The 13,158-nt window shown below is 39.5% G+C and overlaps 1 protein-coding gene and 1 pseudogene across 2 annotated transcripts in view; one reads left to right on the forward strand and one right to left on the reverse strand.

Annotated features, from left to right (window-relative positions):
- LOC149207962 (heptahelical transmembrane protein ADIPOR3-like) overlaps positions 1-13,158 on the forward strand; it is a 127,312-nt pseudogene that overhangs the window by 68,225 nt on the left and 45,929 nt on the right. The gene's annotated exons all lie outside the window — the stretch shown is intronic.
- On the reverse strand, positions 10,472-12,908 carry LOC149207963 (uncharacterized). Its single transcript, XM_089395897.1, has 2 exons — positions 10,807-12,908; positions 10,472-10,682 (listed from the first exon to the last, which is right to left on the reverse strand). The coding sequence occupies exon 1, from the start codon at positions 12,738-12,740 to the stop codon at positions 11,052-11,054; it is 1,689 nt and encodes a 562-aa protein (XP_089252023.1). The 5' UTR covers positions 12,741-12,908; the 3' UTR covers positions 10,472-10,682; positions 10,807-11,051.

Below are 13,158 nucleotides of genomic sequence, written 5' to 3' on the forward strand. Positions count from 1 at the left end.
GCAACAACTCAATCTCATTTGTCACTCACACAACAAGTTCGATCTGCAACTTCTGGGGCTAGAAAAGGTGTAAATTTCAAGGAAGAAGAGGAAGAAGGATAGCAAAGGAGGAGGTCTCTCACAAGCATAAGAAGTCGAAATTATCTCTCTTTTTCCTACACGTGTGAAGCTGTTGGAGGGGCCAAAATTCTGCAGTTGTTGGGGCGGCCGAAATTCTAACGTTGTTGGTGAAGCTGGGCCAAAATTTTTGGGTTGATGTTGGATTGAAGCTGCTAGACAAGAAGAGACTATTGAAGGTTGTTGTATCTCATTGAAAGGCTGACTTGGTGGAGGAGGAAGGTCTGTTGGTTAAGGTCTTGGTTGTCTCACTATCATATGAATCTATTGAAGGAAGAGTTCTTGATTGGGTTTTCCCCTATATAGGGGTTTTGCCCTGGCTGTGCGCCTACATTTGGTGTCTTTGATCTTCGTGTTTTGGTTTTGGTAATTGCTTGATGAACTAAGATGAAAAGAAGAACACAAGAAAGATAATAATAAATTAAGGAAATCACAAGTTATTATCAACAAGAGAATCTTTTTGCCTTTCCGATTTTCCAACATGGAATTAGAGCTAAGGTGAAGAAGGAAGAAAAAGGCAGCCTGAAGATCTATTGAAAGGAGAATAAGAAGTCTTAAGAAGTTGAATAAGGGTCATAAAGAAAAGGGTTTATATAAGGGGATAAGCATACTATCTACAAGAACCATGTCTAACTCAATGAAGGGAGAAAACAAATTAGAAGGAGCCTCCAACTATAGAGCTTGGAAAAAGAGGATAGATCTCATCCTTGAGAAGAATAAAGTTTTGGATCTAGTTCGAGGAAATGTCAAGAAGCCTACAGAGGAATCAAGTGAAGTAGAAAAAGCAAAGTTCAGAGAAATCGAAATATTAGCCATGAACCTAATAGTGGATGGAGTAAAGGACAACCTCATTCCATATATATCCAACATAGATTTCGCTCAAGAAATGTATGAAGCTCTATCCAAATTATTCACAATCAAGAACATTGGTCAAATTGCAAGCCTCAAGAATGAATTAAGAACTATGAAGATGACGAAAGACGATATTGTGGCATCCTTCTTTATAAGGATATCTAGAATTAGAGACGAAATTCAAGCAATAGATGAAATTGTACTAGAAAAAGAGCTCATGATTACTGCCCTTCTAGGACTACCAACATCTTGGAGTGCCTTTGCATCAAGAATCAACAGTTGGAAGGATACTCCAACATTCGAACAAATGTGGAATGCATGCAGTCAAGAAGAAGCCAGAATATCGTTAGTAAGCAACAAGAAGGAGAATGAAGAAGAGAACATCTCAAATGCCTATTCCGCTCATCACAAGAATAAGGGAACCTTCAAGAAGTTCAAAGGACCAAAGAAGAAGGTTGACCTATCCAAGATCAAATGTTATAATTGCCATAAGATGGGTCATTATAAAAGCCATCGTCTTGAGAATCCATGGAATAAGAAGAGAGAAAGAGATCAAGCAAATATTGCCGAAGAAGCACCACCTAAGAAGAACAAGACTGAAGAATCGGAAGTCAAGGACTTACACTACTAAGTCCTCTCTCTCTTCTCTTAGTCTTCTGTTTAAGTTTTGAATTATTTTTCTTTTATATTTTGATTTCTAGAACTTGTAGGTTTAACATGTCTTGTTAGAACACCTTTTATTTTTAGTTGTAGGTTCCCCTCAAGATTGGATTAAGAGGGAGCCTTCACCAATTTACCAAAAGATAAGTATTATGTTCTTTGTTTCATCTTTTCATGTTTGGTTTCCTCCCTTATCAAGATGTGTTTGTATTATATGCTAATAACCTTTCTCTTTATATTTTTCCCTGGTTAGGAAAGCTTGCTAAATGTTCAAAGGATATGGAGGAGACTTCAAAGGATAAACTTGAAGTATGGAAGAAGTTATGTTGCAAAGGAAGCCCTTCAAGAATTGATGTCATACAAGGTTTGTAAGGAACAACTCAAAGGTATGTCTTAGACCATAAGCCTTGTTATAAAATTCTCTTTCATTTTCTTTTAAAATTCTTGCTTTACATTACCGACATCGCTATGTCTAGGGTTTTGAATCACAAAGATTCTTGTTAAGGTGATTAGCCATTAGATTTAATCTACCCTCATTATATTATCATTATTGTGGAACCCTAAAAAGGTTCACTATAAAACCCTAACCTAAGGATATGTCAATATCAATTATAAAACCCTAGTCTACTTAGGGTTATTAATGAAATCTAGAAAACCTATTCATTTTATGTTTAGGGTTTTGGTACTATTATAATATAAACCCTAGTCCTTTAGGGTTTGCTGGTAATGTCTATGTTATGTATTGAAACCCTAGATCTGTAGAGTTCGGTAAATTAGGGTTTATAAGCAAGACCCTTGTATTAGCTAAAATAAGGTCCTAGGATTGAAATCCTAGGTATATATTCATCTGTATGATTGAAACCCTAGTCTAAATGAAATTACTCTATGTCTAACTTTAATGTATTGATATTTGTGACTTGGGTTTACCTAGTAGATATTGTTGTGATATGCTTGTGCATGATTATGAAATCTTACATATGTATATATGCTAACCTAATTGTTGGTGCTCATAGTTTGTAAATTCTAGGGTTTGTAACAAAGCCCTAGTAGATTCTAGGATATGATGATATTATGATTAAATCTAGGATTTGCAACAAACCTAGTAAAGTCTAAAATGTATAGTAAAATTGTTGTTTGATTGAATCGTTGATGTCTAGGATTTGTGTCTCTAAGATGGAATCTAGCGTTTGTAATGGATCAGAGTAGAATCTGTATCCTATGATATTATGATTAAATCTAGGGTTTACAACAAACCCTAGTAAAGTCTAAAATGTATAGTAAAATTGTTATTTGATTTAATCGCTGATGTCTAGGATTTGTGTCTCTAAGATGGAATCTAGTGTTTGTAATGGATCAGAGTAGAATCTGTCATATATCTCTAAAAATAATATTGAGGCCCTAGACAAAATGAGATTGATTTCTTGATTAAGTTGCCTTATGTTATAGTCTAGGGTTTGTAACAAAACCCTACTAAGAAGTTGAAGTTTAGAAGTATGCGTCTCATGCTGATTATGAACCTAACTAGGTTTAGGTATCTGATGTTTAAAGTTTGAATGTTTCCATTATAATGACTTGATTTTGATATAGTTAACTTCATGCTTCTGTATATTTGTTTTTGGTTGTACTTGTTATTAAAGTTTTTGCAGGAACATATCTTCAAGATGATGAAGATGTTAAATGATGATAATCAAGACAACCTTGAAGCCGTATGAAGGAATGAAGTCGTGAGAGGTTTTCTGATGTTATAAAAGAAGGAAGTAGTTGATCTCCCTAAGTTGAGAGGGAGCCTAGATAGAAGAAAAGAATACATATCCCCAGTTGAGAGGGAGGGCATATTATGATAGTCATGATGGATACCTTGAAAAAGAAATTGGAGGCTGAATGAAAGTACTACAATGCATTGAGAATGGCTTGATACTGCTGAAGAAATGAAAGAAGAAAAGCTCTCGACTCGTTGCATATGAATAACTTATCAAGTGGCATCAGGATGATTGAGGACCCCGAAGGTTTGTGTTTACTTGTATATGTATATTTGAAAGTTTAATGTTGATTGGGGTTTGTGTTTGAACAGGTAAATCTCTCCATAAAGAAGGACGAACACTTGGGAAGCATGCTTGGAAAAATGGATATATCTAGTTTATTAGGGAGAGTTGAAGCATCTAATGGCGGATGCTTGGGAGGACATCTGGCCAACATATGTGTGTTTGATGTCTAGATCCCGAAGAGGGAGGGTGGTGTTGGTCTTGGAGCTTTGACTTTGGATATGTTAGTGCCTAGATTTACCTTAGGCTGAGGAAGGTAGGATCCAGGGCCAACATCAAATCCCGTTTAACCTGGTGGCTAGCCCTACCAGGTCGGGAGAGGGCTCTCTCCGGGTCAATCTCAGCAAATTATAATTGATGAGAGCTTGAGATGACTGATAGAAATACTGATCTTAGGCTAAGTATATGTGTGAAAAAGTTTGATTGAATAAAATGATGTTTTTGTTGGCTCTAATGGAAAGGTATATCTTGGGTGCGGGGAATGAGGCTTAGTCTTGCAGAGATCTCAATGGGGCAAGGTAGGCAACTGATTTTGGCACTTCAAATCGAATGAGATGGAGGGATTAGACAGGTGAGGAGCTGAAGAGGGCAAGAAAGCTCATGGATCCTCTCCAAGTTCAAACAGCTGAAAACATCAAACACTAAAGCAAACCTCAAGTAGAGCACTGCAATTTCAATGGATTCTACTTACACTCTTGTTTGATTTAGCTGAGAAGAAATAAGAGAAATAATGGCATACAATCACATAAATAAATTCACAATTACAAAGGAAAGTATTGTACCAAGACAAATTGCCACATGGATTCCAAAGAGTGCTGCAAACCCTGGTCTCAATTCCTTAGCCAAAACGCTAATATGAATGTACAATGAAGCTCAAGGCTTTCTCAAAAGTCCAACCATGTTAATGAATGAAAAACAACATAATATAGACAACTATAGCTCATCCTAGCCTCTAGGGGTCGAGCTCACATGTTTAGGAGCTGTTCCAACTAATTCTAAACTGAGAACTAGAAATCAGGCAACAGAACAGCATGCCTCTAGAAACAAGGGAACTGATTCATTCAGTTTCAAACAACTTTTTAACAGATGAATCTACCTCCATAAGTGAAAATTTGACATATTTACATCATGATCCATCAATGTACATTAAATTACATCACAAATTTGCCATTAAGAAAGTGAAAAAGTCAAACTGGCCAAAGCTGGGCGAAAAACAGAGTAATACTTGGTCAAACTGGCAAAATTTCCTCTATGCGCCACGCCTGATTCTCTATGCGTAGCGCCTGTTTGGACCCACTTTTGGAGGCCTTCCCGGTGTCCAAATTAGCTCCAAGTGTGCTTGTTGGAAAGGTCTGCCTGTCTACTTTCCAACCCAAGTGGAATTTTTCAATTTGGCCTCCATTTGCCCCTCCAAAATTCAGTTCTCCCAACACTGCTTCCTGTGTGTCAAAATAGGGGCAGTGAGGTCATTTTTTGAGTGTTTTTGACCTTTTTGAGGGCTCAAAACCTGTCCAAATTTCTTGGCCATTGGTAGGCAAGCATATTTTTCCATGCCAAATCCAAAAATGCTGAGTTTTTTTCATTTGGAGGCTCCTAGCAAAAGCGAGCGCCACGTGGCGTGGCGCATAGGGCAGAAAATTCTATTTTTTGTGCCAAAAATTTAAAAAATGCAAAAAGTGCCCCAAATTTTTTGAAATTTGGGCCGAGTCTTCTCCATCAAACGTTGTGTTGGGCCAAGGAAGCCTCAACCAATACCTGTAGTTTATCATGCTCCTTTCGCCTCCTCGATGCCCTTTTCAACTTTGCTTTCAAGTTTCTAATTCTTGCCTTGCAACTCATATTCCTCGCCATGTAATGGTGGGCCATGCGCCTCAACATTGCTTTCTCCCTATTGGCCTTCTCCAGCAACTTCTCCAAATAAATATTCACTTTCTCCAACACATATTCCCGGTCCTCGTCCTTTTGCTCAATGGGTGTCAACTTGCCTTGTGCCCTCTTGATTTCTTGCCGGTTTTCTTTAATGATTTGTAATTCCATCATAGCTTGCTGATCCTCAAGTTGCTTATTTCTTTGCTCCAGATACTTTATTGTCCACTTGGCCCTCTCCAAGTTGAGGGACAAGGCATTAATGTCTGCCTGCTGCTCTTGAATGATTTCTCTGAGATTTGTGCTTTGCGGGCCCATATCAGTATCATCACCCTCAATGAGAATGAAATCAGTCTCACGCTCACCTGATGGTCCTTCATCCTATAGTGGCCTCTTGCCTTTGTCCTGAACCTGTTGTGCTGATGATGGAAGCGAGGCCCCTTCCACCCCGGGTGGAGATAACACTCGCTTAGCTGCTGCAAACAACCGTCTAGTGCCCTTCTGATAGGTGATGAACACTGGCATGCTAGCGGTCTGTGTCTCATGACCCTCATGTTGATAAGAAGGTCCACTTGTCTCATGTAAAACCTCTGAAGGTCCCTGAGGAGCTGTGAAAAACTCACGAGAGATGAAGTCCTCCCAAGTGATGCCCTGTAAGCCAAGCTGATGAATGACCACAATTTTAATGAGAGAAAAATGGTAAATACTGTTGAACTGTTGCTGAGGAGTCTTGTGCTGCACTAGAGTGGTCATTTTCTCGATATTTCGGCACATGAAGTAAGGGATGTTCATCATCCTTACCCTGGTAAAATGCATCAGCAACCTAATATGATAAGCATATAAACGTGAAAACCGGCCCTCACAGCTGAAATACCTCATGATCAATTTCATCAAAGGAGCATAAGCATCTTTGAGGTACCGAAAAGGAAACACTCTCCTGAGTTGTCTCAAATAACCGGGTTTGATGTACGGTTCATAATGCTGCTGGTCAATTTGCTGCCTCTTGTTCCATTGCTCTCCAATGTTAGGAATACCGGTTGCTAGTGAAATGGATTCTGGTGTTAATGTAAAAGTGACACCAACTAGAGTGGCTTGACCATCATGTAAATGCAGCACAAACAAACGAGCCAACTCATGATGAAACTGAATGCTAGCAACCTTCTCACAAAATTCATAGCAGGATTGATGTTGGAAACAAGAGATGGCAAGAGGGCAGGCTTGTAATTCAGCAAGAGTGGTTGGTTCTTCTCTAATATGTTTGCCACCTCTATGAGGCCTCCTGGGTGCATGTACCTCTGTAGGTGAATCACTGTGGGTCTCCTCTTCATAATCATATGAGGGATCAGATGCCATGTCTGCTAGTGGATGGACTGTTTTGGAGCTGTCTTGATGAGAAATAGGTGAGTTGTGATGTGTTTTGACTTTTGCCACCAAGGGAAACAGTGATATGAGGGACTGTGGAGGGAGAAAATAGTGAGGGATTTAGGGACTGTTGGGGTAGGGTTTAATTAGGGAAATAGGGAATTAGGGAATGATTTAGGAGTTTTTGATATAGGACTAGGGTTTGGGAATTAGAGAGTATTTGGGACTTTGGGAAAGGGGATTTGGGATATGGAATTAGTGAATATAAGGGTGTGTGAATTTAGGGAATAGGGAAATCAAGGGAAAAATGGAGTAAGGGAGTGATTGAGGGAATAGAAGGATGGAATTGGTAGCAAAACAGTCAATACTAACCCTAGGTAGCAATTTCCTTTGAGAAATTTCAAGAGATAGGGTTTGGTTTCTTTTAAACACTCACCATACAACAAACACCATAAAACAACCACCAAATTTGGATGAAAAGCAGTGACAGAGGGTCAACCTACTTGGACAAGTGATGATCCACAAGTTTCGGGCGATTTGGAGCAAGTTTTTGAAGTTTTCGGGCTTGCTGGCTGTATGCGCCGCGCATCAAACCCAATGCGCTACGCCCAGTGAGTGCGCCGCGCCCGTGTTAATTTGCACTGGAGGTTGCGGTTCTATGCGCCGCGCCCGATATGTGCGCTGCGCCACCTGCCCAGTGCGCCGCGCCTCTGTCTTGGAGCGATTTTCACCAATTTTTCTCACTTGCTCACCACCACAACTTTGCCTTGCTTCCACTTTGTCTTGGAGTGCAACTTTTCAAATTGAAGGAATGACTTATAAACAAGGAGCTTTTAAATTTTTGGCTCATAAAACCCATTTTTACAATGTTTTGAAAATGACTTTGTTTTTGACTCTATTTTGAGCTTTTTCACTTTATTAGAACTTGTGATGGACTGAATGACCTGTGCTTTGTTTGTTTTGCAGGTGGTTGGAGCTACTGGGGCTAGGGAAAGAGACCAGGGTTACAAGTGGAGTGATTTACATATGAAGAAAATAAAATTACATAAATTTGTACCATAAAAGCAAAAATACTCTGTTTTTCCTCAAAATAGAGTTTTGAGGAAAGACACATCTCTGAGCACTTGATGATGAAATTTATTGATGCTGGAACCTCCTCATGGCCTGCTGGTTGTTATTGGACACTTTGAAACACTCTTTGATGAGACCCTAATGAAACCCTAGACCTAAATGACAATAAAACCCTAGAAAAGACTTCTGCAATCTTTAAGACAAAACGGTGACTGTATACACTTTTTGATGAAAAAAACATGAACCAGTAGGTAAATGACATGAGGGAAACTGTAGGAGAAGCCACTACCGTCAGATGATCCATGCGCCTAATGGAATGCAGCTGACTGAGCGGGACACCTAATATGCAATGCAACAAGAGGATTTGATCTCTGACGGAGGGATGAAGATACTGACACTAACAGGATACACACCTAGATCCCTGGGTTGATGGTTAGTTAGTAACCCTGATGGTACCTAGATTGGCTAAAAGCTTTAGTCCATCTTAGTCCCACTCGGATAGATAACCCTGGTCAGGAATCTAGTCTGTAACACTAGTGCGCTGAAATCTTCGTAGTTCATTTTGGAGATCTTCCATGTTTATGAATACCTCCCTAATTAAGAGGGAGTGTTGAAGAATGTAACTAGTGTCGATCTTCATATTGTACTTGAGACATAATGAAATATATTTATCAAAAGAAAGAAAAAGAAATTTTATTATTAAATAAATTGACTTATTAAAGCATGGATTTCATGTTTGGGTCAATTGTTTTCAGGTCAAGGTCTCCATTGAAGACCTCTAGGGTTTATGTCAAGTGTCCTTGCCTATGTCATATTGTAAAGAACCCTTCCTGGGATTTATTTGTCAAAGAAGAAAATTATTCTGTTGTATTTTAGGTCTTCTAGGCCTCCTCCACCAAGTCGGCCTCAAGGAAGGACAAGCCAGCCTCAAACAAGATAATTCTACCTCACAAGAAGCCTATATAAAGGCATCAACTCGACCTCATTTGTCACTCACACACAACAAGTTCGATTTGTAACTTCTGGGGCCCAAAAATGTGCGAATTTCAAGGAAGAAGAGGAAGAAGGATAGTGATGGAGAAGGAGGTCTCTCACAAGCACAAGAAGTCGAAATTCTCTCTCTTTTTCCCAAACGTGTGAAGCTGTTGGAGGGGCCAAAATTCTGCAGTTGTTGGGGAGGCCGAAATTCTAAAGCCGTTGGTGAAGCTGGGTTGAAATTTCTGGGTTGATGCTGGACAAGAAGAGACTAGGGTTGATGCTGGATTGAAGCTGCTGGACGAGAAGAGACTATTGAAGGTTGCTGTATCTCATTGAAAGGATGACTTGGTGGAGGATGAAGGTTTGTTGGTTAAGGTCTTGGTTGTCTCACTGTCATATGAATCTACTGAAGGAAGAGTTCTTGACTGGGTTTTCCCTTATATAGGGGCTTTGCCCTGGCTGTGTGCCTACATCTGGTGTCTTTGATATTCATGTTTTGGTTTTGGTAATTGCTTGATGAACCAAGATAAAAAGACGAACACAAGAAAGATAATAATAAATCAAGGAAATTACAAGTAATTATCAACAAGAGAATCCTTCTGCCTTTCCAATTTTCCAACACCCAAAACTTGGGCTACTGAACCATCTGACAAGACAACATGGATTCTAGTGAAAGCAACCATTCATCAGAGACTAAAACCAATAATGCGTTTAACTGAATCAATTTTGAATGTTAAGGGTAATTTAATACTTCAAATAAAGATCCCCTTCCAAAATCAGGACAAAGATCTCGCAAAACTGTTTTCACCCTAGGTAGGGGTGGCTAGTGGTCAACACAATTAGGTGCTTCCAACCAGTGTTGCACACATCGCGATCGGGATTTAATTGGCGCCGGGAAAAAAGCGGAAAAAATCGTTAAAATCGGGAAAAAATCGGAAAAAAGCGGGAAAAAATCGTTTGGCACAAAAATATTCATTTTTTTTCAATTTTTTTAATATCTAAACCATCTACAACATAAAATAAATACATTGACACATAAATATGATAAAAAAACTAATATATAAGATGTTTAATATCATTTCTAGTGCTAAAATCACACATAACATTGAATCATGTCCTGAATAGTAAGTCCTGAGTCCCAAGTCCAACTCAGCCTCAAAATATCAACAAAAAATATGATAATGTATCTCATCATGTCATAATGTCATATACAATAAAATGAAAGTCTAATCCTATTGATTTCCTCTGCCCCTCTTGCGAGAAAATGGCACAACTTTCTCTTTCCCTCTAGATGTAGAAGCTGGTGCCTGTGGTGGTGGAAATGGCAGTGGAGTCTGACGTGCTCTAGAAGCTGAAGAACTAGTAGTAGCAGCTACAGGAGGCTGAGGTGGACGGAGACCACGTCCTCTACTGGTGGTAGTGGTAGCCCGGGTAGCCCGGGTAGGCGGTGTCACCTCCTCCTCCTGCTCCTCCAACTCCTCCTCCTCCTGCTCCTGCTCCTGCTCCTGCTCCTCCTCCTCCTCCTCCTCCCCCTCCTCCTCCCCCTCATCCTGCACTAACCAATCCTCAGTGGGATCCATGAGAGGCCTCTCGGTCTCAACCCTCCATTCAGCAGTGGTGTCAATCCCATCCAATGAGATGGCTTCCGTATCAGGTGTCTTCTCTAGTTGTTTCACCCACAATCGAAGATTGTAGTAGACATAGACCATGTCATTAAGTCTATGGGACTCCAACCTGTACAAAGTTCATGAAATAATAAATTAATAATTAATATTATAAAAAAAATATTGTTTAAAACTTTAATGAATTCAAAAATTTATTTGGAAATTTGCAATATTTTAAATGTTTAAGTGTTAACCTATTGCGCTTCTTGTTGTGTATTTTTTCAAATACACTCCAATTGCGCTCACATCCCGAGGAGCTGCATGTTTGGCTGAGGATCCGCACGGCAAGATTTTGCAAAAGGGGTACTCTGCCACCATACATCTTCCACCATGCGTCTACAACAAAATTACAAAGAAAATTTTAAATAAACATAAGAAAAAAATGGAATTTGAAGAAACAATGAAATTTGAAACAAAGTTACAAAGTACATACTACAAACTAAAAAATACCTGGCATTTTAACCGTCCTATCAATGACAGCCATCTCAAAGCCAAATGTGCCAGCTGACAACTTATATTGCTCAATTTGTCTAGAGACCTCCATACGTTCTTCTGAAGTTCTCACCATCTTCTGGACACAGGTTAATAATCCTTCCACGACCTCAACATCAAAATTAAACCCACATGCATAAGAAAATGCAGGGTTCAGGAAAAGGCCAGCAGCATGAATGGGACGATGGAGTGTGTTGTTCCATCGCTCATCAATGACGTTCCATAGAAGGAGTTGTCTCTGGAACCCATCATCTCCCTTGTCATCATAGTAGGACCGAATGGCTTCTTTGGCCCTATCCATGGCTTCATACAAATAGCCCATTGCGGGCTTCTCACCATCAACCAACCGAAGAACCTTTACCAAAGGTTCTGTAACAGCGCACACCTCCTGCACTCCCGCCCAGAAGTCCTCCTGGTATGAAACTAGTCTGCAGACGGCCTCTCCTTCTGGTTTGCGGCTCATTGACGAAGCACGCCACTCCTCTGAAAGAAACATTCTCTTCAAATCCCACATAGAATTCAAGAGGGATTGAAGAGATATGAAACTCGTCGCAAACCGTGTAATGGCGGGGTGCACCAACTCTTTGTTGTTGGTGCATTTTCTCATCAAGCTAAGCACAGATGTGTGATTGTAAATAAATTTTGTGATGCTTTTTGATGAGTCAACAACCTCTTTGACAAAGGGAATTTTCCCAATGTCCTCTAACATCAAATCAATACAATGGGCAGCACAAGGTGTCCAAAATAAAGTAGGATGCCTGTCCATAAGCATTCTACCAGCAGCAACATAATTTGCAGCATTGTCCGTTATGACTTGGACAACATTTTCTGCACCCACCTCCAAAATAAACACATCCAGCAAATCACATAAAGTTTTTGCATCTTTGATTTGATGAGTTGCATCAACAGATTTGATAAACATAGTCCCCAAGGGACAACTAACCAAGAAGTTTATAAGGGTTCTCCCCTTTTGGTCAGTCCAACCATCTGACATAACAGTGCATCCTGTTTGTGCCCATGATGCCCTAAAATCCTCCAATCTTTGGGTGCAGTCACGCTTTTCATCTTGAAGAAGCCGGCCTCTGAAATCATGAAGAGAAGGGAGTTTGTACCCCGGGCCAACACTGGCAATAGCATCAACAGTAGGTTGGAAAAATGGATTATTCCTTATAATGCTGAAAGGAATATCACTCCAGAGGAGAAATTTTGTCATCAACTTGTCAGCTTTTTCTTTTTCAGTTCTTTTTAGCATTGAACCAATAGTTGGTTGTGAACCAGGTGTGGTTCGAGGAACAAAATATGATGATGCAGCTACCGGATTGACTGACGCTGCAGTAGAACCTGTGCCACTTGGCCCACTTCCTTCAACTGACCTTTTTAGTTGCCTTTTGAGTTCTTCTTTGGCGTCTCTAGTGTGCTCTAATTCTCCCAATGCTCTCATGGCTTTTTGGATAATTTCAGCATTTGTCTTTAGACAGGGCCCCACATCACGTCCAGGGATTTGTGCAAGGTGGAACTTCAACCTGTACACCCCCCCGAATATTTCCTTTCCACACAACTTGCAATACAAGTTTTGTCTATCATTCGGAGTTTTAGGGTCACCATATTCCCAGAAAGGATCCAATTTCCTTGGCATGTTTGTTTTTGAATTTTGAATTTGCAAACCTATGGAAAAATAAGGATTAGGAAATAGGAATTTAGGATTACATAAATGATAATAGTAAATACAAATTACAATTTAGCATTTGCAAAATTACAAGCTAATTATTTCCAAAATCCCAATTTCTAAACCCAAGTTACCCAACCAAATGCCAAAAAACAATGAAAAATAAAAAAAAATAAACAATGTTTAAAGAAAATGAGAAAATAAAAATAAAAAATTGGTTCTCATAGTCATAACAAATAACCCATCCCAAATCAATGAAAAATTTCCAAAAATTCTTTAAAAACAATGAAAAACAAAGTTTTTATAGAACCAAAACAAAAAAAAATTAATCTACATACCTGGTTTATGGACAAATTGGCGATCTTGGCTTGGATTCCTCCTAAAATCG

This window comes from Pinus tabuliformis, chromosome 1_2 (genome assembly GCF_031772625.1).
Source record: "Pinus tabuliformis cultivar Carrire ecotype Pingquan chromosome 1_2, CPIR1, whole genome shotgun sequence".
In the NCBI taxonomy this organism is placed as follows: Eukaryota; Viridiplantae; Streptophyta; class Pinopsida; order Pinales; family Pinaceae; genus Pinus; species Pinus tabuliformis.

Coding starts and splice junctions, on each gene's coding strand:
- LOC149207963 (XM_089395897.1), bottom strand. CDS start 12,740: ATGCCAAGGAAATTGGATCCTTTCTGGGAATATGGTGACCCTAAAACT.